At 41.6% G+C, this 24889-nt stretch overlaps 1 protein-coding gene across 1 annotated transcript in view; it reads right to left on the bottom strand.

Annotated features, from left to right (window-relative positions):
* Positions 1-24630, bottom strand: part of ODAD3 (outer dynein arm docking complex subunit 3) — a 29859-nt gene extending 5229 nt beyond the window's left edge. Inside the window, exons 1-11 of the mRNA XM_089487569.1 lie at positions 24287-24630; positions 21121-21242; positions 19555-19632; positions 16285-16464; positions 11953-12054; positions 11050-11175; positions 10184-10306; positions 5563-5715; positions 2430-2590; positions 2064-2220; positions 698-853 (exon numbers count right to left, since the gene is read on the bottom strand). Coding sequence (XP_089343695.1) covers positions 698-853; positions 2064-2220; positions 2430-2590; positions 5563-5715; positions 10184-10306; positions 11050-11175; positions 11953-12054; positions 16285-16464; positions 19555-19632; positions 21121-21242; positions 24287-24371 — 1443 coding nt within the window. The 5' untranslated portion in view covers positions 24372-24630. The remainder of the gene's footprint in view (positions 1-697; positions 854-2063; positions 2221-2429; positions 2591-5562; positions 5716-10183; positions 10307-11049; positions 11176-11952; positions 12055-16284; positions 16465-19554; positions 19633-21120; positions 21243-24286) is intronic.
* Positions 24631-24889: the final 259 nt, after the last annotated feature.

Raw genomic sequence — 24889 nt, 5'->3', positions numbered from 1 at the left:
CGGCTAAGTGCTGGTGTCCTCGCCAGTCGCGCTCTAGTCGTCACAGAACCCGCTTCCTTTCCCTGAGGTCTTCCGTATACCAGGACTGGTTTTTGGAAGCAGGCCTGAGAGGACGCTTGGGAGCGATACTGTGTATAGCCCTGGAGAGATCAGTATCCCAGATGTTAGTCAGGGCATCAACAGAGTCGCCGTCAGTTCCAGCCATATACCCCTCTAGGGCTTCTTGGAACCTTTTGGGTTCCATCAGCCTTCGAGGGTGGACCATCCTAATAGGTCCACCACCCCCGGGGGGGCTAGAGGTAGAAGCCTTGATTCGAGCCTCAACCAGAAAATGATCCGTCCATGACAGGGCAGAGATATTAGAGATCTCTGCCCACGGAGACTCCATTGGGTGCATTTGGGGAGTGGGGAAGCTGTTCTTGTTGAGTTAATAACTGGGCTGACTGTCTTAGGAATTTTCTATCAGAGTGCTTGTATATTTATAAATTAAACAAAATATATAATTCTACCAAATGTCTCATTTGAATTAAGCTAAAGTCTATAGCACTGGTTTTGGAAATGCCGCTTGATGAATTGGGGAATGCATCACTACATTACTCACCCAGACAATAGAACCTCAACCAGACAACAACATCTAGTCAAAAATATTAATGAGAAAATGAATCTGTCTTGGCCTGTTAGTTTGCTCTGAACCCACCTCCACTTCCTCAATTCTCTTGAGAAGCTCCTGCTTGTCTCGGTCCTTGAGGAATTCCAGCAGGTATAGAAATTTCTCCTCTGTTTGGGCTAGGAGGTCAAGCACATAGTCAGTGGCTTTCTCATCTAGCTCAGTAGTAGCAAAGCGACTATCTTCCTAGGAAAAAGAAGAGATGTTCATTAGCCCCTGGCCTAGCATCAGGGAAACATAGATGAGTTTTCTGAAAAAAATATTGTTGAAGCCACAAGGAGAAATAAAATAATAAATAAAACTTTATTTGTACCCTGCTTATCTGTAATAGAACAATCAAAGTGGCTAACATAGTTAAAAACATCCAATATCCAATATAATATTACAACATCCCTCCTTAAAAAAGAATTAAACATGGTATAGTTAAATTTAATTTTAAAATAAGCTATTAATAACAACATAGACAGTGGACAGAATGGTAGCATGATACATGGTGTAAGGGAGTAAATTTTATGGTCGAGTGCTTTTATTCAAGAAAGGCCTGCTGGAAGAGATCCATCTTGACAGCTTTTTTGAAGCCGTCTAAGCTTGTAATTTGACGGATCTCATCCTGCCGGCCATTCCACAGTCTGGGAGCGGTTGCCAAAAAGGTCCTCTGGGAGATTGCAGTTAGTCTGGTCTTTAAAGGCTGCAATAAATTCCTCCCAGAGGACCTGAGTGTGCAGGGTGGATTATGTGGAAGTAAGTGATCCCTTAAATAGGATGGACCCAAGCCATGTAGGGCTTTAAAGATGATACCCAACACCTTGTACTGTGCCTGGAAACCAATAGGCAACCAGTGGAGTGATTTCAATATTGGTGTTATAAGTTATATGGTCACTTCTAGATTTACTGGTGACCAGCCTGGCTGCCATATTCTGTACTAATTGAAGTTTCTGGGTTAAGCACAAGGGTAGCCCATATAAAGTGCATTGCAGAAATTGAGTCGTGAGGTTACCAGTGCATGTACTACAGTTTCAAGGTCTCCCGGTTCCAGGAAAGGATGCAGAAAGAAAGAAATGGGTAGAACCCAGAAATCCTGCTTCTCACTCGATATACCTTACAGCCTATCCTTTTGGTCGGCACAGAATCCAGGAGTCCTCCTGCCTTGTAGCCCTTTCAATGATTAATAATATGTACTGCTTCATTCCTCTTTTCCACTATGAAGCGCCTCAGTCAGCTCCCCACACTACTAATTCTGGTGGAGGAGAGCAGCTCAGAGATGCTATCAAGCACTACAGATCAGAAGTTTTTGTTTCTGCCCGCATTAGGCTGGTTGAAGGAAAGTTACTGATTTAGCTACATACCAGGTATGAGGCCATGTGGCTGCAGTAGTTAGGCAAAATGGAACACTCACCAGCTTGATGTGCTGTACTTTGGAGGCCAAATGTTCCACTCCAGCCTTCGCATCAAGCAGAAAACGATTCACTTTATCCAGTTCTTCCTGGGTTGCATTCTGCCTCTTTTCATCTCTCTTCCGGTATTCACTCAAATTCTGCATTAGTTTCTGAGTTCTGGAGGTGATTGACGCAAGGGTTAAATCCCAAAGAGAAGTCATGAACTCCAGATCCTAGTCCTCATGACTTTAACCAGTATGTAAAAGTGGGTTGGAGGAAGCAGTGATTAGCACACTCTGCATGACTGGTGGCAAGTATATGCCCTGCTCCCCCTTATTGCCCAAAGCTTATTTGCACAAAGCATGCATACTGAGGAACCAACTTACCCCACCTTTCGGGCCTCTCCTGAATACTTGGTGTGTTCAAGTTTACGTTGCAATGCATCCTTCTCCTCTTTAAGCTGTATCTGGGTAACTTCATTCATATTCTTCATTTCTTCCAGCTGCTTGAAAGTTTCTTCCTGAGCCATGAAGCAGGCTATAACATCCTATCAAGAAAACATATGGATTGACAAAAATATAAGGTCCCAGTTCTGAGAAAGGTCTGAAGACATTAGTTGAAAGACGTTTGCTGAACATCTCACAATGTTCAGCAAAAGGAACCATGAGAGAAAGACCAGCAAAATTCCTTAGTACTATCTGGCCATCAAGTTGAATCCTAGGCTGTACCAAAGGCCCATTCTTCCAACTCAAGCAGTTCCAGGGGAATGGAGCAAAACTGCCACTTCAGGAGTATGTGGTATATAGCTGAAACAATGGTGTAAAGCAACGGTCTGCAAAGGTATTGTAAAGGACAAGAGGATGGGTTTCTGGCTGCATAATGATAATTATGTCAAATTACTACAGCCTTAAAAGGGGCCATCCATTTGGTTAGGAGTGCTGTCAGGGTTGTGGACAGAATGGTCTCAGAAGCCCTGGATGCCAAGGGATTTGAGCAAATGCCATGTGCATGGGAGACAGATGCCAGTAATCTGGGCTGATATAAAGACGACCTGTGTTTTATTATCATGTGGATCTCCCCACACCATCAAACACAGTAAAGACTGATCCAGACACAAGCTTGACAGAATGTGCTAGGTTTGTGTCACTGTATGTTGAAGAAGTGATTGGAAGCCCTGGTGGCGCAGTGGTTAAATGCCTGTACTGCAGCCACTCACTCACAAACTAAAAGGTTATGAGTTCAATACCAGCAAAAGGGCTCAAGCTCGACTCAGGCTTACATCCTCCCAAGATCGTTAAGATAAGTACCCAGATTGTTGGGGGGTATTAGCTTATACTTTGTAAACCGCTTAGGGAGTGCTTAAGTGCACTGATAAGCGGTATAGAAATGTACTTGCTATTGCTAAAGTTGGCAGTTTGAGGCCCGGATACTGCATGATGGGGTGAGCTCCTGTCACTAGTCCCAGCTTCTGCCAACTTAGCAATTCGAAAGCATGCAAATAGATACGTACCACTTCTTAGTGGGAAGGTAAGCGTTCGGTGCTGTCATGCTGGCCACATGAACCAGAGCAGTCCTTGGACAACGCTGGCTTTTTGGCTTGGAAATGGAGATGAGCACACCCCCCCCTACAGTCGGTTATGACTAGACATTCATATCAAAGGACTACCTTTACCTTTAATGTTGCAGAAGCACTGCTGTGTATAGAGAGATGTAGCTCTAAACTAGGAGGCAGGGAGGGCATCAGAACAAACATTTTTCTCAGAGTAGCCAATAGGCAGAATTTCTAACATTCATGAATTTTACCATTCTATCAAGATGTATGAGTTCAGCTAATTCAGCCCTGCCATACAAGTTCATCCCTCCCGTCCCCACTCAGTACTGGAAGAGATCCAGATTTCATGCCCTTGGCCTTTTGCCCTCTGTGCATCCACCATGCAAATGCCTTGAAGCCACACTAGTGGCTGATTTCTGTCAGCTCTGATTCCTGCCAGGAAGCAACAATTGATTGGGCAGATATAGCTTGGCTGCAAGCCTGAGCCTGCTGCTAGCACAGCAGCATTCCTGTTAAGGACACAGATGGGTAGGCCTGGCTGGAAATACAGAAGGACATGCAGTTTTCCAGAACTGCTTTTATTACCAGGTTGATGGGGCAAGAAGGGCATTTTGAATAGGTCAAGTACAAGCTTAATTGACAACCAGGCCCCAAACAAATGTCAGAAGGCCAAGGTCATAAGAAAATTGACTCCTTTCTCAGGATGACAGACTTTATGAATGGAAATCAGAAAATGACAGCATGACACAGAGGCTGCTATGAAGCCTTGATTGGCTAGCAGCAGCTGGTGCATGGAGAACAAGTTTTGCAGTTACACATGAATGATTAGTGCCTTGAGCAACTATTGACATGTGGCGTCAAGGGTGCACCAGTAGGCAATAGTCATGGGATTTGCTGGAGCTGCTGAAAAATGAGAGTGAGAAGTCATGGACCAATACTGACAAAGAAGAGAAAACTGCCCAGAAAATGCTTTCTCTTTATTTGAGTGGGGCAGCTACACCCAGTTCTGTTTGGATCACTTCAGATGTCATTTCTATTTGTTGTCCTCTTGTTGGGTTAGTCTGGAGTGCAGGAAAAAACACACCCTTCCACGCCCCATGGAATCCCTCCTTCCCACTTTAAAAGGATTAAGGGTTGGACAATGGCATGTTCTAAGTAGTTGTCAGTCTGACCTCATTTCTTTTTTAATGTAGAATATTGGGGGATAAATTTGGGTTATTGTACAAATCACACCAGGATAAAGGAGCCTGCTCCCGCTTCAAGAACAGGCTATTCTTACTCCTGAGTTTGGGCATGCAAACAGGTAGCCTAAAGATAGAATTGGTGAATACCTTTTACACAACTGATAATATTGTAGGAATATATGCTCTTTTTGCTTGAAACAAGTGGACAGTCCAGTCTTAAGCATGTTGACTCAGAAGTAAGTACAGTCCGCCCTTCTTATACATGGGTTTTTTGTACGCGGATTCAAGCATCCATGGTTTGAAAATGTTCCAAAAAAGTATAAATTTCAAATATCAAACCTTGATTTTCCATTTTTGATAAGGGACACTATTTTGCTATGTCATTATATTTAATGGGACTTTAGCATCCACAGATGTTGTTATGCACGGGGGATCTTGGAACCAAACCCCAACGTATAACAAGGGTCCACTGTACTTACTTCTAGAGTTTACTTGCAAGTAAGTATACAAAGAAATGCAGTTTTAATGCCACACTGGGCTTGGCCAGATTCCCAGGACACATTTTTGGAAGGCAAGGCAGGTCAGATATGTTTTTTGAGCCCTTACATCAGTCCTGTTCTGCATGGTGACAGCCCGCAGTATAACAGATTTTGAGGAACCAGATAGCAACATCTCACTCTGGAAAGGGACTAGAAGAGAGTGGCGCTGACTGTAATATAATGATATCTACACGTAAGAAATCAACAGAGAAGTCTAGGAAGAGACAGAGGGCAAAGCTCTTACGTCTGCATCAGTGACACCAGTGGCTGATCGGATCTTGTCAAAGGCCTCTGATGCAACGAACAAGGCTTGTTTGCTCTTCATGATACTTGCTTTCTTCTGCTGGGGTTCTCTGAGCAACTCTTCAGTTCCAAATGGGACACGATCCTTTTGAGACTGTTAGAACAAACAAAGCACACTTTGACAAGGTTCTTTTTTAGCAACAGGGTGGGGAAAATGTGACCCCAGAGGCTTTTTTCACAGCTCCCAAGGATGCCCCACACTCTCCTCTATGTGTTTATACAAAAAGGTTTTTTTCCCTTTTTTTTATATCCCAAATGCCTCCCATGCCCTCTAGGGCAATCTTGTCATGTCCTTTCATCAGAGCACATTTTAAGTCTTGGGTGGCCTTTTTTCAAAATTGGAGGAGATTTCCATTGCACATCCTGCTGGCCTAAAGCAGCTGTGGGAAGACTGTTTCCAAAATATTATTAGGTTTTTTTTTTTTTTTTTTTAAAAGAGAGATTGGACATGAGGGATGTGTCCAGGGCTCTGAACTCTGTTGAAGGGCGTATGGCGCCTCCAGACCTAGGCTTACCAGAATGAAAACTGGAAACAGCAGGTGTTGCTTGTTACCTGGTTGCCAAATTTTCCTCTTTTGTCATTAAAGGTAGAGGAGCCCTCTATTCACACTGGCAACTTGACCAACCTCAGATAGTTGTCTACCCATTCTAGCCTACTGGTGTTATGTTTTCTGCACCAGGACCAGCACAAGGTTTTTAGATCCCACTCCTTTCTCATCATGGAGTTGTCCAGATTAATATTCCTTTCTAATCAGAAGTTCCTGTCTTGGATGCTAGTCTTATAACAGAATCGATCAATGAGGTGTCCAGCAACTCCGTGAATGAGATTAAACTGGATCAGTTGAGTCTGTGAGTACTGAGGATGTGGACAAACTTCGTGGTAGTATGAGGAAGACAACATGCCCCCTCTATCCTTGCCCTTCATGGCTAGTAGTCTGAGGGCAGATGCCATAGTGACGTATATGACATGTATTATTAATGCATCTCTTAGGGAAGGCCAGTTTCCAACTTGTTTAAAAGAAGTGGTTGTTAGACCGCTTCTGAAAAGCCTTCCCTAGACCCTTTGGACATGAACAACTATAGGTCAGTTTCACACCTTCCATTTTTGAATAAAGTGATCGAGAGGACCATTGCTCGTCAACTCCAAGTAGTTTTGGATGAAACCGATTATCTGGATCCATTTCAAACCGGCTTCAGGACAGGGGAAGTGTGACCCTCTCAGTACGTCTGGACCTCTGTGGCTTTTGACACCACTGATCATGACATTCTTTTGTAACGCCTGAGAGGGTTGTGAGATGGGGGCATTGCATCTCTTGGGTAGATTCCAAAGGGTGATATTTTGGGATAGTTGCTCTTCTAAAAGAGAGATCTGGCATCCCCCAAGGAGATCATCTGGAGACATAGGGTGGGATGTTATCAGTATGCTGATGACACCCTCTCCATGCCTCGGATGATAGCTCTGGCCAAAGACGGCATCTCTCCTCTCAATGACTGCCTTAAGGTGATAATGGACTGGATGAGGAAAAACAGACTAAAACCGAATCCAGACAAGACAGAGGTACTCGCTGTTGGGACCCCTAACCTAGGTATAGGGATATATCAACTGGTCCTGTATGGGGTCACACTCCCTTAAAGGACTGTGTTCATAACTAGGGAGTGCTCCATCACTTGTCGCTTCAGATGTCAAACCAAGTAAATGTGACGGTCAGGAGTGCCTGTTATCAGCTCTGGCTGATATGCCAGCTACATCCTTTCCTGGAACCAGGGAACCTGGAGGCAGTGGTACATGCGTGGTAACATCACAACTCGACTTCTGTAAGGCACTCTACATGGGCCTACCGTCGTACTTAGTCTGGAAACTTCAATTAGTCCAAAATATGCTAACCAGACTAGTTACCGGAACAGCTAGAGATCTCATATAACACCTATCCTAAAATCTCTATGCTGGCTGCCTATTAATTTCCAGGCACAAACAAGGCATTGGTTTAAGGCCCTTCATGGCTTGGGTCCAACTTATTTGCAGGATCTCCTTCTTCTGTACAATCCACCCTGCACACTTAGGTCCTCTGGGGAAAACCTACTGCAGCCAATAAAGACGAGAGTGGCAGCGCTTATCCAGAGGACCTTTTCATCTGCTGCTCCCAAACTATGGAATGGCCTGTCGGAAGAGATCCAGATGATTACCAACCTTGACAGCTTTAAAAAGGCTGTCAAGATGGATCTCTTCCGACAGGCCATCCCTGAATATGGACTATCAGGCAGAGAACTCCAGAAGGCCCATCTCTGTGTCGTTTAACTGTTTGTTTTAATCAATCTAGATGTTGTTTTACTATTGTCTTTGTGAATTATAGGTGTTGATTGGAGGGAGGGATAATGGGTTTATTTTGTACTGCTGTATTTTATCATATTTTATTTCATTGCTGTATTTTACTGTTTTATTGTTATATTTTATTGTAATGTAAGCCGCCTAGATCCTGCTGGAGAGGCGGGATAAAAATAAAATTTCTATTCTCTTTTAATCAGTTCTTTATGATATCTTTACAATTTTGTTTGTTCTAGATAGCTGGTGGGAAACAAAAAACTCTCATTTGCAACCCATAGCACAGAAGATACTACCCAAACAATAGTTTCTAAGTTGGTAGGGTGTGGAGGAAAATCAAGAAGGCTCCAAGGTTCAGGGTTAATAGCCCTGGATGATCAAACCACTGAGCTCTAAAGACCAGCTAGTCACATTTCTCTTCCCTGGAAAAACCTCAATGAATTTATCTGCATCTCCATCAGACCCACCCTATTTCCAATTAATCAGGTCACCCCAATTAAAGCATGCCTCAGGAGAATGTATACAAAGCTGGCTCTGCAAATTAATTGAGAATGGGGAAATTCTTTCTTACCTGGAAGTTGAGATCAATGAGGTCCTGAAAGAATGAGTGAAAGCCCATCCACTAGGACTCCACCTCTGAAGGAAAATGTGATGCTTGATGGAAGGGGAAACGTGGGTGGATAGTAAGCATCTAAGTAATTATGTAGGCCTGAACCACAGGGTCTAGGAATGCCTAGTTATGACAGCAGCTTTCATATATGATGGGCCGTGTGGGAAAATCAAAGCACAGGAGCTAGGAAGGCTGGAGTAGCTGGAATTCTTATCCCCATGCTTTTGAAAGAAAGGGATCTTCTTTATTATTATTATTCTCTTTAAAGCTAATCAATGTCTTTATGTTTTAGGCCTTTTCTACCATAGCTAAATCTTTTTTTGTTCCAGAGACTGAATATTAAAGGATTAAAACTGCATAAGAGTCAGGGCCAAGGCAAAGTGGCTGTGGCTAGATAGGCTGTATGACTAATCAGGAGTAAACCCAAGTCCAAACATTTCAGACATCTGCTCAGAAAGCATTTACAATCTACATACCCTACTGTGTTGAAAAGAAAGGCATTTAATGTCTTCAAATCTTTTATTCCTTATATCTGAGGGAGACACAGCAGGGTTTCAGCTGTCTTAAGTGCTGAGTAGGAAAATCCTCCCTGTTATCTTTGATCACTGATTGGAAATATGCAGAATCTTGGAGGGAAAAGCTTGTAGAAGAAGATGGTGGGCTAGACAGGCAACTCCTTCAGAATACTGGGCCTCAGAGCTGGCATTTTCCTGTCTGTCTCATAAGCTGTACTGTATGCAGTCAATAATTGAGTGCCTCTGAACAGAATTCAGCATTATATAAATCTGAACGTTCATTTTGAAAGACAAAGAAGTACCTAGCCTGGCTGAATACAAGCTCAGTGATATATAGGAACATTTCAAAAGCTAGCACATGTGCAAGGCAGAAAGAGTTGCTCTAAAACTAGTGCATGTGCATGGCAAAAAGAGGTTTTTCAGCTGCTAGAGCAGAGTCTCAGTATTTTCCACAGCTCTTTGTGCAAAGGAGACTAGGTGAATGCATGTAATTTTATAGTCTGCAAAGGTCACATAAAACAGCAAATATAAACTTTCCCCAAAGCAAACTTTGTGTGATTTTCATCTGGATCATGGTTGGGAAAGAAACAGTCAAATTTAAACTTAACTCCCTGTTTTTGGTCGTCATGAAAGTGAAGTGGAGCTCTAATATTCAGTTAAAAACTATCCCCTAAGATAGCTGCTAATGAGATATTAAGCCTTATGTCTTGTATCCCAAGATTATAATTCTTGTAGTTAGTATCTATAAGACACTAATCGACTAATAGTTATCTATTTTTTTAATCTTGTGAGCTGCCTTGGGCCCTTTTCTGGGAGAAAGATAGCATAGAAATGAAATAAACAAAAAAGAATCTAAAGAAATAGAAACTGACTGCTGTTGTGTTTGTGTCCATGTACACATGTCAAAGGTCGTCTTGCATATAAAATATCCCCCTGAAAATAAATATCCCCTTCAAATTTTTGCCTTGGGAAAATTACTTTTTTGGGCTATAACTCCTAGAATCTTCCAGTCAATAGGTCTGCAAACTGTAAAATTTTAAAGCTCTGCCCTCAACCTGTCACTAGCATGACAAAGAAAGGGCAATCTCTTCATGCAAAGCAGACGACTCTACAGTACCCGTTTTTCTGTACGCTCATTCTGTGCTCTTTTTTCCTCAATCAGCTTCTTGAGGTCCTTCAGCTTCTTATCACGTATCTTACGTTCTCGGAAGATGGCTTCCTCTTGAGTCTGGAGCTGTCCCTGCAGTTGCAAGGAAAAGAGAAGGTAACACATTGCCCTGATCTTGAAAGTTCTAAACTGAGGCATACACTGTAAGCATTTATGCTACCTCAGATGTTGTTTGGGCATTGGGCAACCAGATAAGCCTGCTGTTGTGTGAAACCAGCTCATGTTTCTGGGAGTGCCAATTATTCTGCTTCCTAAGACTACCTTCCTGATGGTTTTTGTCTAAGACACCAAGCTATACACAGAGTTCTGGGTTTACCCCTCAGTCACTATGTACTATTTTCCTGTTGTAAATCTGTCCCAGTTGCTTTTTGATCCATTAAGGAAAACATACAGGTATGTGGCAGCAACCAGGGATTTGTCACACAAGCAGTGTCTCATGTCTGGTGTGCTGCTCTGAACATCAAACACCTCAGGTTTTAGTTTCCATAAACTGAGTGTGACTTGCCCAATGTCACCCAGTGGGTTTCCATGGCTAAGTAGGGATTCAAACTCTGGTCTCCTGGGTTGTAGTCCTATGCTCACTACACCACAGTCTTTCTCTCTCTTTTACCACATACACGTCCCCAAACACACTATCCATTGCTGGCTTGTCCAGCACCCCTTTCTACCAGCCTGTTGCACCTGTTGTTGGATCATTCTGGACCTGATTTTTTTCACCTCCTGTAGCAAGACTGCAAGGCTATCCAGAGCTACCCCATATCACATGTCTTCTAGTCTTCCTTCATTTGGTATCCCACCCTGACCAAACCCCTTACTCTAGTTGTATCACGGGCATGTTGCGCTTCTGACTCCACGCTTTCCAGCTCGTTGAATTCATGACGCAGGTGTGAGATCTCGGTTTGCAGAGCATCTAGCCTGTTCTGAAAGTGGAGGCTTTTCTCCTACAAGAGGGATGAAGGTTCCCAGAGTGAATGGTAGAGCTAACAGCCTTGGTGCCCCACTCTCTCTACAACATGCCATGCTCAATTACAGCAGCAGGGACCACAACAACAAAACTCTAGGTCATGTAACTTCCTTAGGAGGCTCCCTGTTCTGACCTGGACCTGGATACAATCCTGAATAGCTCAAAAGATTTGTTTGGCATTGAGGCTAAACAGTTGAACAATAAGGTCTATTGATAGATAATGAGTGCAGAATATATTTTATAGCTTCCCTGAACTGACGGGGATTCACAGCACATGGTGTCTTTAGGCTGGTGCATGTCCCCCCAACCATGGAGTGAGACTCAGGTGCGGGTCACAGGAAAAATATAACAGTTTAAAAAAGGCATCCCTGGTGCAGACTCAAACCCAAATGTTAAAAACATGGGACATGGAAAAAGCCCTCCCACATCTCTCCTAGCTAGGATTCTCATAAGAAAGCAAGTCCTTAGCTTCTGCCTTATCTACTGGAATGACAGGGAATTTTTAAATATCACACTCATCATATGCCTTCTAAACCATCTGCTTGTTGGCAAATGTCATTCACCTTACAGCCCTCAATGCAAGCTTCAACTTGGTGATCTTTTGATCCAAACCCAAAACCTCACTGCTGTCTATTGGTCATCACAAACTGACTGGCAATGTAGTGACAAATGCTAAAACATGCCTTCCTTTCTCCACGGTGGTGGGAAGGCTACTTCCTCTCAACAATTACCTTTTAGGAGATGTCTGTCTCACCTGCATGTGTGCTTTTAGTTTCTGGTACATGCTGGTGATGCGTGCAGCTTCCTCATTCTTGAACCGAGCTTTTTCCAGACGGTTTTCCAACATACGCAGTGTCTGGACAAAAACAGCAGCAAACTGAGCAAGAAGCCAGAATCTAGAGAGCCTTCAAAAGCTATCCAGTTCAAAGATGTCCCTGCTCCATGGTGTTGTAGAGATGATCTATATGGCTTCTGTGCACAGAAGTGAGATCTTTCCTTCCTTGTGTTCTTCAGATCATAGTCTGGCAACCGCACAAAATGCTCTGGAACTGAATGGGAGTTTTTCCAAAGCCCCTCTGACTTGTGGAGAATTTTTAGCCAGCAAAGAACAATGGTGGCTGCTGCCTTGTTGTTAAAGGAGAAGGGAGCAGCCACCATTATTCTGGCCAGGGGACACCTAGTCAATCCACTTCCAGGGAATCTACTCTGGATTTTACTATCATTCCTGCTTCAGCTGCTCCAATACAAAATATAGGTCTAGATTAGTCAGTCAGAAAAGTGAAGCATTAGCTCTACACTGTGCAGATCTCATGGGCCAGCGATCAGGAATATTGTGGATGGGAAAGTTGCCTGCTTGCAAGTATGACCTTCAGGAAACAGACAGAAGATATGGAATAGGGGCTCAAGGATTAAATTCATCATAGACACTCATTTCCTGTGCTTCTGAGACATGTCTAGAGAACAGAAGACACTGGAACTCTCACCCTTTTTCAGGCAAGTTTATGATGTCACATCTGTCTCTTTCACTGTATGGGAATGGACTGTGGGCAAGTACAAAACCTTTGAATGGGACATTTAAGATCTGGATGGCTGAAAATTCTCAGTTGTCAATACACATAGTTCCAATAGTGGAGTAGGTGCTGTATAAGGAAAATGCTGTTTAATGCTGCCTTTTATAAAAAGGTAGAGAAACCAGCATCTGTTAGAAGATAACCAAGAATGCAAGAGAAATGTTTGGCATTACTTTTAAGAGATACATTAGCATTTGAAAAATGAAAAATGGCAATGTTAAACAACCTATTGGCTCAGTGTACAGTGAACTAACTGATGTGCCATTATGGAACCAGGCAATCCTTCCGTATTTTATTTTCATTACACATTAAATAGTACACATGGCTGCAGAAGTATTAATACCTCTAATGCCAGCTAGAGGAGTTTTGTCAACATTTTAAAGAATCTCATTTGATTTTTAAAATTAAAGCACACTTACATAGAAACACACAGAGTGTCCAAGTGTACTGAGACTTGACTTGAGGGTTCACATGAACATAGGAAATCAATGTACCAAACAAGATAGCTGGTTCTTTGTCTACCTCCCTACTTTGACTTCTGCAGCTCTGTCATCTATGATCTCTATGGCATACTTTCTCTAATGCTTTCTTTTTCAAAATGCAACTCACCTTTAAAGAGAACCTAAACCAATTTTTTTAAAAATTTTTGGTCTGCTTCCCAATGACATAACCATAGAGATCTTCATGCTACTGGCATCACATCAATATTCCTTGCTGCAAATGCAGTGGTATCTTGTCCTGCATCTGTTACATATTCTAAAACCCTTTGGAACCTACCTCATGCTCTATGCATGTCATGTAAATTCAAGTCCTGACTCTTATTTATTTCTTGAACTCATAAGAATGCTGCCCTTGCAAACATGAAAGTAGCAATAGATGCCCTAGTTGCTACGGCTGGAGCTTCATGTGCTTCTGTTAGGGTTGCATAATGGCCCCTGAAATTAGAGCAGCTATTGAACCATCTACTTGAGATATCTTCAGAAATTTTACCTTTTTTACACATGAATACATCCTTTGGCTATTTCCAAGATACCTTTTTGTATTCAAAGGTGTATTCCTTATTCTGTTTCAATTAAGTCCTTGGATATATCAGGTAATGGCATTTCTACGTGTGAAAGTAACTGTCTTTTTAATATTAAAACTATCCCATCTTTTTTGCTATTAACACCTTCTGACTACAAAGTTTCATTGGCAGGTTCTAAACCCAATGTTTGTAATACTCTTCAAAAGATTCTTAATGTTTCACTTCAGAACAATATATTGGGGGATATTTCTTTTATGTCCTCCTCTCAGGAATGATGTTCCTCACTGAAGATATTCTCCACTATATCATTATGCCACTCTCCTTTCACTTATATGACTCTAACGACAGCCATTTGTGAATTCTCTGCATGCTTTAATTTTTAAAAACACTTTTTGGTTAGTTTTCCATTACTCTGTACTTAGGTAAAGAATGCTACATTCTTTCTGTCCTAATCCTTATTTGCTTACATCCAATCTCTCACTAAATTCTTTACTTAAATGCACAGTATACATGTTGCAAGCTTCCGAAGCTTCACTGGCTTCTTCATCAGGCAAGGTGTTACAAATCAAACTGGAGGGGGAAAAAACCCTGAATATGTTAGTCATAGGCTTGCATTTGGCTGTTTCTCTTGTGAGTTAAGATAGTAAGGAGGGGCCTATCTTGTAGGCTGGTAGCTCCTCTTTCTGGCCATGTGGCAACTGGGAGATTTTCAAAGTCCAGAAAATTTAACATCTATTTGCATCACAACAAAGATACTTCATTTCCAGATGATGATTGGTGGTATTGTAGTATCACAGTACACAACAATTTTTGGTTTTTGAAATATACATTTGAGTATGCTAGATATTTTGTTAATTTTGTTAATATACTAAGAGTTGGGCTGCCACCATACTTGCAGTCAAGAGAAGTTATTGTTCTTGGTCCTAAATGGGGTTTTTTCTTTTAGCAATAAAGTTACAAAAAATTACAAAAAAAGTTATCTCCTCCTGTAGATGCTGTTAGCTCTAGTCTAGAAGGACAATATTTTTTTTTCAGAGGATGGTATTTCATTTAGAATAACCAGGTCTGGGGCATCTCTCTCTCTTTTTAAAGATATTCACAGCTAACCACTTCTCCTTTGTAGTTCTGAAACATGAAAGGGCTCACAAGAAACAAAGAAAGCCAACACTGACAAGACACCATCCTTTCCTCAATGTTTGTGTCTAAGGGATGCTTCTCCCCCATTTTTATTCCCCCCAAGGGCTACACTTGGCCATTTTCTGGGGACTGGCTGTTTCAAGCCATTGGGAGACCTGAAGAGAGAAGGGCAATTAAAAGGAAAATTGCACCTCCTGGAGGTGTGATTCTTAGTTGTTGGCTGAATTATTTTTCTGATCATGCTAGCTGCGGGATCTAGAATTTGTTTTCTAAAAAAGGAGCTTTTCCAAGCTCTGGATGAGGCTGTCACTCAGCCATGGGCATTTACATCTCCAGTTCCAGCCCTGCAACATTAGCTATAGATACAGCTTATAGTTTGGTCACGTTTAACCATCTACAAATAGGCAGTGGCTTCTAGTGAACTAGGCAAAGTATCTTTTGTGAAATCCAGGCATTGGATTTTGGCCCCCATTCCCAACTGTGGGAATTACCCAGGGTAATTAGAAGGGCTTGTCCTTCATCTGTGGCAGTCTTACCCAAAGCAGTGACTGCCAGATGTTTTAAGACTACAACTATCAGTCCAGCCAGCATGGCTAATAGTCATGAATGATGAACATAGCAGTCAACAACATCCCGAGGGCATCACATAATGGAAAGTTGATCTATGGTTTCTGACTTTTGTAAAAAAAATATCAATAACAAAAATGCCTTGCAACATATACCATATATACTCGACTATAAGTAGACCTCATGTGTAAATCAAGGGCAGGTTTTGGGGCCAAAATTGTGGATTTTGCTATGACTCATGGATAAGACAAGAGTAAAACTTAGGGGTATGTAATAAAGGATGCAAAGGCTGAAGCAAAGAAAACAGTGCTAGAAAACTTACAAAATTCCAGCAGGCATAACCATTTGTGCTCATACTAAAAGCTTCATGAATGAGAGAATATAATGGGAGTGTGAGTGCTTCCAGGACAGATTACAGTCTTGCCTTTCACCAGGGATGGCTACTTTTTTTTGTAAGAATTAAAGTACAGTACTTACATTGACCTGTGAATAAGGTGACTCACATTTTTGGAGTCAATTTTTGACTAAAATTTCTAGACTTATACAAGAGTAATATACAGTATATACAGTAAGTACAGCAATGATCCATGTGATTCACTGGGACTGTAAATAAATCTGATGTTCTTCTTTGGATTTAAGACAATTGCACAGTTAAAACGGGAGTCTAGTGGAAGCAAAGAGTCAGCTTGCCCAAACCTAGGATGTTTGGTAGGTTCTAAACCAGAGAAAGAAAACCTCTTGTGAAGCATGTTGGCATTCCTCTTCCAAGGGATGAAACTTTTCTTACCTTAGCTTCTTCAATGTTTCCTTCTTCCAGTGCTTGCATGTCACTGATCTCTTGAGCCCTGGTACTGTACTGAATCTGTAGCTCTTCTAGATGGTGCTTCTGCATCTCCACCTGATACTTCAGATTGTTTAACTGATTGATTGTCTCACGTAGCCGGTGATCTAGGATCTGAATAGCACCCTTGAAGCACAGGAGAAAATTTATAAGTTTGAGCAGTTGTGCAGATAGTGAATTCAAAGAAGGTGATCTAGACTGTACACACAATAATTTCTAAGAGAGCTGAAAATGATTTGAGCTGAGAGAGGTTCCCAATGTTTCTCATTTTTCACTTACAGCTCTCCAGTCATTTTATGAACAAATGGATATTGCAGGTTTCTGAAGTGAAACAGAAGCTTGAAAAACCAGCTTTCTAGTAAAAACTGCTATTTTTCATTTCTTCATCTTTTTTAGGATTTTCAGAGTTTTGTGTTTCTTATCATAACTATATTTGATAAAATTTAATCATGTATATGGAAAACACTGTTTAAAAGAAACAAAGGCAGGATTAACCTTCCAAACTTGAGCAGCAATCCCTCTTTCAATTAAGTTTACCTCTGGAGAAATAATTATCATCTGGACAGATTGTGACCAGAAAGAAAAGATTCTAGTTGGCCAGTCAAGAGATCAAAAGTTAGCTCTCCTCATTTAGCCTTTCCCACATTATTTATTTATATAACTTATATGCCACTTTATAGTCTTCAAAGCAAATCATCTCACATAAGACAATATAATTACTAAAAAAGGAGGGTGTAAGAATAATAAAATTTGACAACCTACAAAGAAAAAAACAAAACAAAACTGGCACAAAATGGATAACATTGGACACAATGATACACAAGTTTTATTGGGGCAGTATGAGCTTCAGACTTGTGCACTTCTCTCCTTCCTTCATGAGGCCTGCTAGAAAGTGACTACAAGCTTTTGCTTACAGTGTCAATGAATTATATTTGAAGAAGGGTGCTGAAATCCACAAAAGCATATGCTGAAATAAATGGTTAGTTTTAAGGTGCCACAAAATCCCATTTTTCCTTTTCTCTTCTTATAGACTAACATGGCTGTCTCTTTGAAAATTGCTACACTTGATAACTGTGTGTAAACCCAGAAATGTGGTTATTTTTAAATATGGTTAATTGAAACATAAACTACAGTATGAGGCTGGCTTGTTACAGTTAACCTTAGGTAAGGCTAATCACAATTGTTCATATTCAGATATTGCATTTAACTATATCCAATCTAATATAAAGTAAAAGCTTCTGAATTCTTTCTCCTGGCTATGCTAGAGGAGGGGAAGAGGAGCCTGATGTTCACTGCAACTCTTTCCTGTGGCATAAAATTACATTCATTATCAAATTGTTCACTGTCTGAAAAAAGCCAGTAAAATATTATTAAAAAAACATGTTGAATAACTAGATTTTAACCTAGCACCTTAAAGATGGTAATATTCATGACTCTTAATCTCTTTGAGCATAGCAATTCATGTTGTGAGGTGGATCTTTCTGCAATCCCACGTCTCCCCAAGACTTTGTTTGATGCTAAAAACTGACACACATCACTAGTATATGATCAGCTTTGTTGCTGCTGTGTCTTCAAGTCATTTCCACATGAAAAAAACTAAGGTTCACCATCACAAAGTTTTCTATGCAATATTTGTTCATAGGGGGTTTGCTGTTGCCTTCCTCTGAGGCTGAGAGAATGCGACTTGTCCAAGGTTACCCAGGGGGTTTCTATGGCTAAGTAGGGATTTGAACCCTGGTTTCCAAAGGGGGATCCCCAGTTGAGATGCAAATGGACCTTAAATTTCCTGGAAATCTCCCTATTGCTGCATGGCTGGAAGGAGGAGGAGCCTGCCTGCAAAAGATATCCTCCCCAGCATACCATCTTTACTAAGGACTGAAACAATATGCAGGCATCTGACTAATATCTCCAATTGTTTTTCCCCCTCCTGTTAGGTTTGTAACATCTTGCCTGATGAAGAAGCCCATGGAGCTTCGAAAGCTTACAACGAGTATATTGTGCATTTCAGCTGGCCAATAAACGTATCACTGATGGATTTTTGTTTGTATTTGTTAAATGGCCAACACAGCTACCCCTGCATGTTTTCTGGTTTCCAAAGTTGTAGTTCAACACTGAAATCACTACACTGTCTCTCAAGGTAAACTTTACTGATGGTAAATGATGCAGCAAGTGGTGTATAGCAGAGAAATCATTTCACACCTTTAGCTGATGGGGTCCAGTATCCCCTTGCAATAAGTGGTAAAACTGGACCTCTAAGAAACTAATTCTACCCAAATTATCCTAAGTCTTGCACTCCACATCACTGTGGGTAGCCTGTGGACCAGGGTTCACCCCTCTGGGAAAGGCCAATGGAACATGGACTTCCAAGGCCTAAACAGTGCGGAAGTGAATGTAGGAAATCAAAGTGCATAGTGGGGATCCATCTCCCATCTCAGTCGCTATGAGAACTGTGGAAGCTGGTGGCTAACAGCAAAGTTTATTCCCCCAGTCCATTACCAGCCTTCATAATGTGTCTGAGCTTTAAACTGCCAAGCTGAAGTAAAACTATCAGGGGTAAAAAAAAAAAAACACTGCAGAAACAATCCAGTTTGAGACTGCTTTAACTATCCTGGCTCAATGCTAGGAAATTGTGGCACCATAGAGCTCTCTGACAGAAGGCTAAATATCTCATGAAATTACAGTTCCCAGACCAAGAACTACTAAATACAGATTAACTTCTTCTATGGCACTGGAGAGTTGTTAATATTTGGCCATGATACTAAGGACTATAAAATCCAGCTGCCTGGTGGCAGAGGACATGTTCACTACAGGTGTCATAAATGCGAAGCCCTCTCTTCAGCTACCACCCATTTCTGTTCTGAAACTTGAGCAGAAAGAGGAGAGTCTCTTTTACACACATTAATGACGAGGCAGATCATATGGGATAAGGTGGGATTTCAAATACTCTGTTCTTAGCTAACTAAAACTGCACAAGCTAAAATTAGCTCACTGGATTGTGCACAAAAACAAACTCACAATGCAGAGTATTCAATACTAGTAACACAGATCAAATCAATAAACCTTTATGATGACATGGCAATCAAAATCGAAAGAAACTCAAACCTCTTAGTGAGTTCTTATTCCCAAATAAATTTGCAGGTTTTTGACTGCATTTCCAACTCTGAAAACTTCAATCTTTATTTCATTGTAAGCACATATACCTGCCTCATCACTTACCTCCCCAGTTTTATTTCTCACAGATCCTTGCTCAACTGGATGTTCTTGAAATGCAGCCTTGATGAATTTTTCCTCCCCCTTAAAAAATCCACAAATGGTTATATTCACTTTTGTTGACTTAAATGCAATATACTGCACAGGACCCAAAACATCCCCCCCCCCCCCATACAGATAGGGGGATGAGACATCTTTATGCAATAAACACCTCCCCTCTCAAAGCCCTCATACCAAGCTCTTCCCACTTTTTAAACATGCAGAAGATATGTGGAGAACTATTTACACAGAAACGTCCAAAAAATACAAAACAGTCATCATGAGCCCAAGTTATGCATGGCCCAAGTCCTGACTATCTGACCAAACAAATCTCTTTTTAAGAGCCTGCTTAGGGCCTGAGATCATCAGAAGAGGCCCTTCTCTCAGTCCCACTGTCACAAACATGGCTGGCGGAGACATGAGATTGGGCCTTGTTGGTGGCTGCCCCTAAGTGCTGCAACTCCCTTCTGAGGGAGGCCAGAACAACGTTGTTGTCTTTCCATTGGCAGGCAAGACCCTTTTTATTTCAACAGACTTTTAATATAGAAAGTGTTTACAGAGTGGGTTAATGGGTACTGTATTGTTTTAAACTCAACTGTTTTTAATAGTTTCTTAGTTGTATTTTATTAACTATAGTTCTGAATTGTTTTAATACTGTGATTAGTTTAATTCTATGTTAATGCTTTTAGCCATATTGTTCTTTTTAAATTGTATGCTGCCTTCCATCCCAATTTGGAGGAAGGCGGGTTATAAATAAATATAACAGCAAAAACAAACAAACAAAAATGTAATTCCTAGTTATGATCTAGGGCTGAGGAATTGTAGGTGCTACATGGAGAGAGGAAGAGACCACCTCTTCTTGCATCTGCTGGTGGGGCTTCTTACATCAGTGGAAGCACCCAATTAAATTCTTACATTGAAGTTGTTGCCATCATATGCACAATTTGGACACATATGGTATATTTACACTGCTTTGGACACAATTTTGGATACAGTCGCTCCTCCTAACTCGTGGATCTCGGATCTGTGACCTTGGAAATCCACAGAAGGGCGACCTCCACTATTTTTAAGGGGGTGCACCTTCGCATGCACACAGGCACATGCCCCATTCAAACTGAATATGTGCAAGCCTCTATTTTTGCGGGGTAGTGATGTCCAGAACGAATCCCCCGTGAAAACAAAGGCCAACTGTACAATAAACTTTGAAATATGTCCTTGGATCCTTTTGCTTGTTTTGTTTTTTAGATACAATACTTCAAGATAACCTGAGCAAGAACTGTAACTTCCAATACTGCATCAAAGGGGAGAAGAATACAAGGTTGTCCATACCCCAGCGACAGACAGAGTTACAAGTCTGGTATATCACTGCATTCATATCCACCCCACCTAAAAGGCTAACTTAAGAATTACAACAAACAGAATGCTTATCTCAAAGCAGAAGGTGCTTGGGAATTTATTACAAGCTTTTCTTAGTTTTCCCTTATTCGCGAGTGCACCCATTTCTCCCATAGAAGAATATGCTGCAGGGCTTACCGCAAGGGCCTCTGCGAGCTTCTGGTGGAGCTTCTTGTTGTCCTGTCTCAGCTTGAAAATTAAATCCTTGTTTTTCTTAATGTTCCATTGGGAATTCTCATAGAAAGCTTTCCGATCACTTTCTAGAACAAGTAGAAAAGAGCTGATAATTTTCATATTGCCCATTTACCAAGTTAAGCACAAGGTGAGCAAACTGGTGATTTTGAATCACCTTCATTTCCTCCCAGACAGATACTTTCTCAACTATATACTCAGTGCGACTAAAAAAACTTATGCTAAACTATGTGATATACTTTGGGACTGAAATTTTGCTTTGTTTTAGTAAGCAGAAACACAGCTATGGTTAGGATGACTTCTTCCTATAGGATAAATCTAGGATCATTCAATTCTACCTGTAAAAATATGATTTCAAACACTTACCTACCCTTGACTGAAAGCCTGGAAATAAGATGGCTTTTAAATTTCTCAGCAATTCCTTTCCATTGATCTTGTATGTCAATGATAATAATATCTACTATACATCTCTAGTAGATAGGGTTGTTATTATTGTTGGTGTGTGCTTTCAAGTCATTTCCAACATATCGCAACCCTATCATGGGGTTGTCTTGGCAAGATTTGCTCAGAAGTGGTTTGACATTGTTTTTTGAGGCTGAGGCACTGTGACTTGTTCATGGTTTTCCATAGGTAAGTCAAGTCAGGGTCTCCCAGTCTCCTAGTCTAACTCTTAAACCACTACACCACACTGGTTCTCAAATAGATATCTACAATTTAATGTAGTAGAAATAGCCACAAGCCTGATCATTGATGGTGCGTATAAATTGCTGCCAGGCAACCAAACAGGGATGTTTACTATCTCTTGTGGTTTTCTTCCCTTTACAGTATTGATATAGATAAGAGTAGATAGGTTAGTAAATAACATTGTGGGTTATAAACCCTTGTGGTCACAAATACCAGGGTAGCCATATTGAACATAATACAAATTCTAAACTTTCTACTATGATTATTACGCTGACCAGAAAGGGACAAAAATGTCTGAGAAGCTACATTAAAATAAAATAAAATCAGATAGAGACTATTTTTAAAAAAAGCAGGGAAGTAACTGTCAGTCACACAATGTGTATCCTGCCATGAGATGCCTCGGAGGTTCTTGAACCTATACTATATGATAACATGCTGATCATGCAATGGCCATTCTCCTCTTCCCCAGCCTATTTTTTAAAAATATTGTTACCAGATGATTAAATCCTATGGTTTGAAAAACTTATATAGATATTGTTGTACACCTTTAGAATAGTAAATAAAACAGTAGAAATAGTAATCGAATAACAATAGAAGTATTACTGCACAATGTTACTGCCATAGAATCATAGAGTTGGAAGAGACCACAAGGGCCATCCACTCCAACCCCATTCTGCCATGCAGGAACTCACAATCAAAGCTCCCCTGACAGATGACTCCAAAATCCTCTGAGGAAGCGTGTTCCACTGTCCAACAGCTCTTACTGTCAGGAAGTTCCTCCCAATGTTTGGATGGAACCTCTTTTCCTGCAGCTTGCATCCATTGTTCCGGGTCCTATTATCTTTAGTAGCAGAAAATAAGCTTACTCCCGCCTCAATATGACACCCCTTCAAATATATAAACAGGGCTATCATATCACCTCTTGACCTTCTCTTCTCCAGGCTGAACATACCCAGCTCCCTATGTCTCTCCTAATAGAGCTTTATGGTTTCCAGACCCTTTTCCAGACACAATTTTTGATCTGTAGTGCCCAGAACTGGACACACTATGATTCCAGGTGAGGTCTGACCAAAGCAGAATAGAGTGGCAGTATTACTTCCCTTGATCTAGACACTATATTTCTATTAATGCAGCCTAGAATCGCATTCATCTTTTTAGCTGCCACATCACACTGTTGACTCACATTCAACTTGTGGCCTACTAGGACTCCTAGATCCCTTTCATATGTACTGTTGTCACTCCAGGTGTCACTCATCCTCTATCTATGCATAGAAGCTTTTCATTCAATAATGCCACCTCCTCCTTTTTTTCCTCCTTCTGAGCGCCTGATCCCTTGACTCTTGAGGCAGGCCAGACTTACTCAGGGTGACCAAATCTCCGAACTGCAAAGGAGGGCAAGGCACCACAAAATGTAGGACATCTGAGATGAATGTATGCCATTCCAAAATAAAAGCTAAACATATAAAAGTAAATTAATGTTTCTTAGTCTTGCTTGAAATGGGGGACCTCTAGAAATTCTTCCTGGACAGAAGAGTGAAATGAAGGACATGTCCAGACAAAGGAGGAAGTCTGGGTCACCCTGGCTTTGGTAGCTATAAACCTCCTCTTCAGATATACTCAGGGTGACCAGCTTAAATGCAAAGGAGGACAAGGCACTGTAAAATGTGGGGCATTCAAATATAATATTTGTGTGTATATCTGTGTGTATATATATACACACACATTCATATTATGTCCTGGAAAAGGAGGACATCTCATCACCTTGGTTTTGGTACCTATAAACCCTTCTTTGGATACTCTCAGGGTGACCAGATGTCCTCACTGCAAAGGAGACAAGGCATCTCAAAATGTAGGACCTTTGAAAAAAAGTAAGACATTCCAAAATAAAAGGGCGAAAACACTAGTATAAATGTAAATCCATGCTTCTCAGTCATGCTCAAAAGGGATGACATTTTGGGATTCCTCCTGGGCAGAAGATTGAAATGGGGGACGCGTCCTGCAAAAGGGGGACCTCTCTGGTCACCCTGAATGTGATTCTTAGTCATGCTGAAAATGGAGAACCTTTTGATGTTTCCCCTGGGCAGGAGGCTGAAATGGGGGCCATTGCCCTGGAAAAGGGGGTTGATTCTATGAAATGGAGGACGTGTCCAGGAAAATAAGGACTTACCTAGAAGCTCCTGGACTTACCTAGAAGCTGTATCTTCTCCCTGCTTCTTAGTGTTGCTCAAAATGGAGGACCTTTGGGGGATTTCCTTTTGGAGAGAAGGTCTTTAAGCAGAGGCTGGATGGCCATCTGTCAATGGGGATGCTTTGACTGAGAGTTCCTGCATGGCAGAATGGGGTTGGACTGGATGTCCCTTGGGACGGTCTCTTCCAACTCTTATGATCCTATGAAATGGAGGACTTGTCCAGGAAAAGGAGGACTTACCTAGCAGCTGTATCTTCTTCTGGAGCTCTGCGATCTGCTCATGGACGGGGGGCTTTATGCCTTGCAAGGCCTGGGTCACTGGCATGGCAGCAGTGTGTGTTGAGGTTGTGGTTGTGTGTGTCTTTGTGTATCTCACAAACCCAAGGGGGCAACCCTTCAGGAATGGAGGGCTGCCAAGAAAAGTGTGTATGTATATATATCTCAAAAGATAAAGATTTCTAACAAGCTTTGTTTCTCTGATGCCTGGTTTGTGCTAAGAAGCCCCACAGTCCCTCCTGCTTCCCTGCCTTGCCAGGTCCAAGAAGTGGTCCTAGGAGTGGAGGAGCCTCAGCATCCTTAAGATGGGTCCGTCTCCATGGCAACGCCCACCACGCAGAGCTCCCATTGGCCGAGGGAGCCACCCGCCGCAATGGCCGACGGGAAGAAGGACAAGGCCTTCCGTCCCATTCCCTTTCTAAAATGGCGGGCCATTAGTTCCTGCCACTGAGGGGAATGGGGAAAGCCTTTTGTTCTTTGGGGTCCACAAAACACACTGGGGGAATAATAATCCCAGTTTGAGACCCCTTTAACTGTGCTAGGGAATCCTGGGAACTGTAGGATTCA

Source organism: Sceloporus occidentalis, unplaced genomic scaffold, assembly GCF_023333645.1.
Source record: "Sceloporus occidentalis isolate IW3139 unplaced genomic scaffold, rSceOcc1.0.p SCAF_1, whole genome shotgun sequence".
NCBI lineage: Eukaryota > Metazoa > Chordata > Lepidosauria > Squamata > Phrynosomatidae > Sceloporus > Sceloporus occidentalis.
The sequence above is the reverse complement of the archived record's forward strand: the minus strand, read 5'-3'. Positions and strand labels throughout refer to the sequence as shown.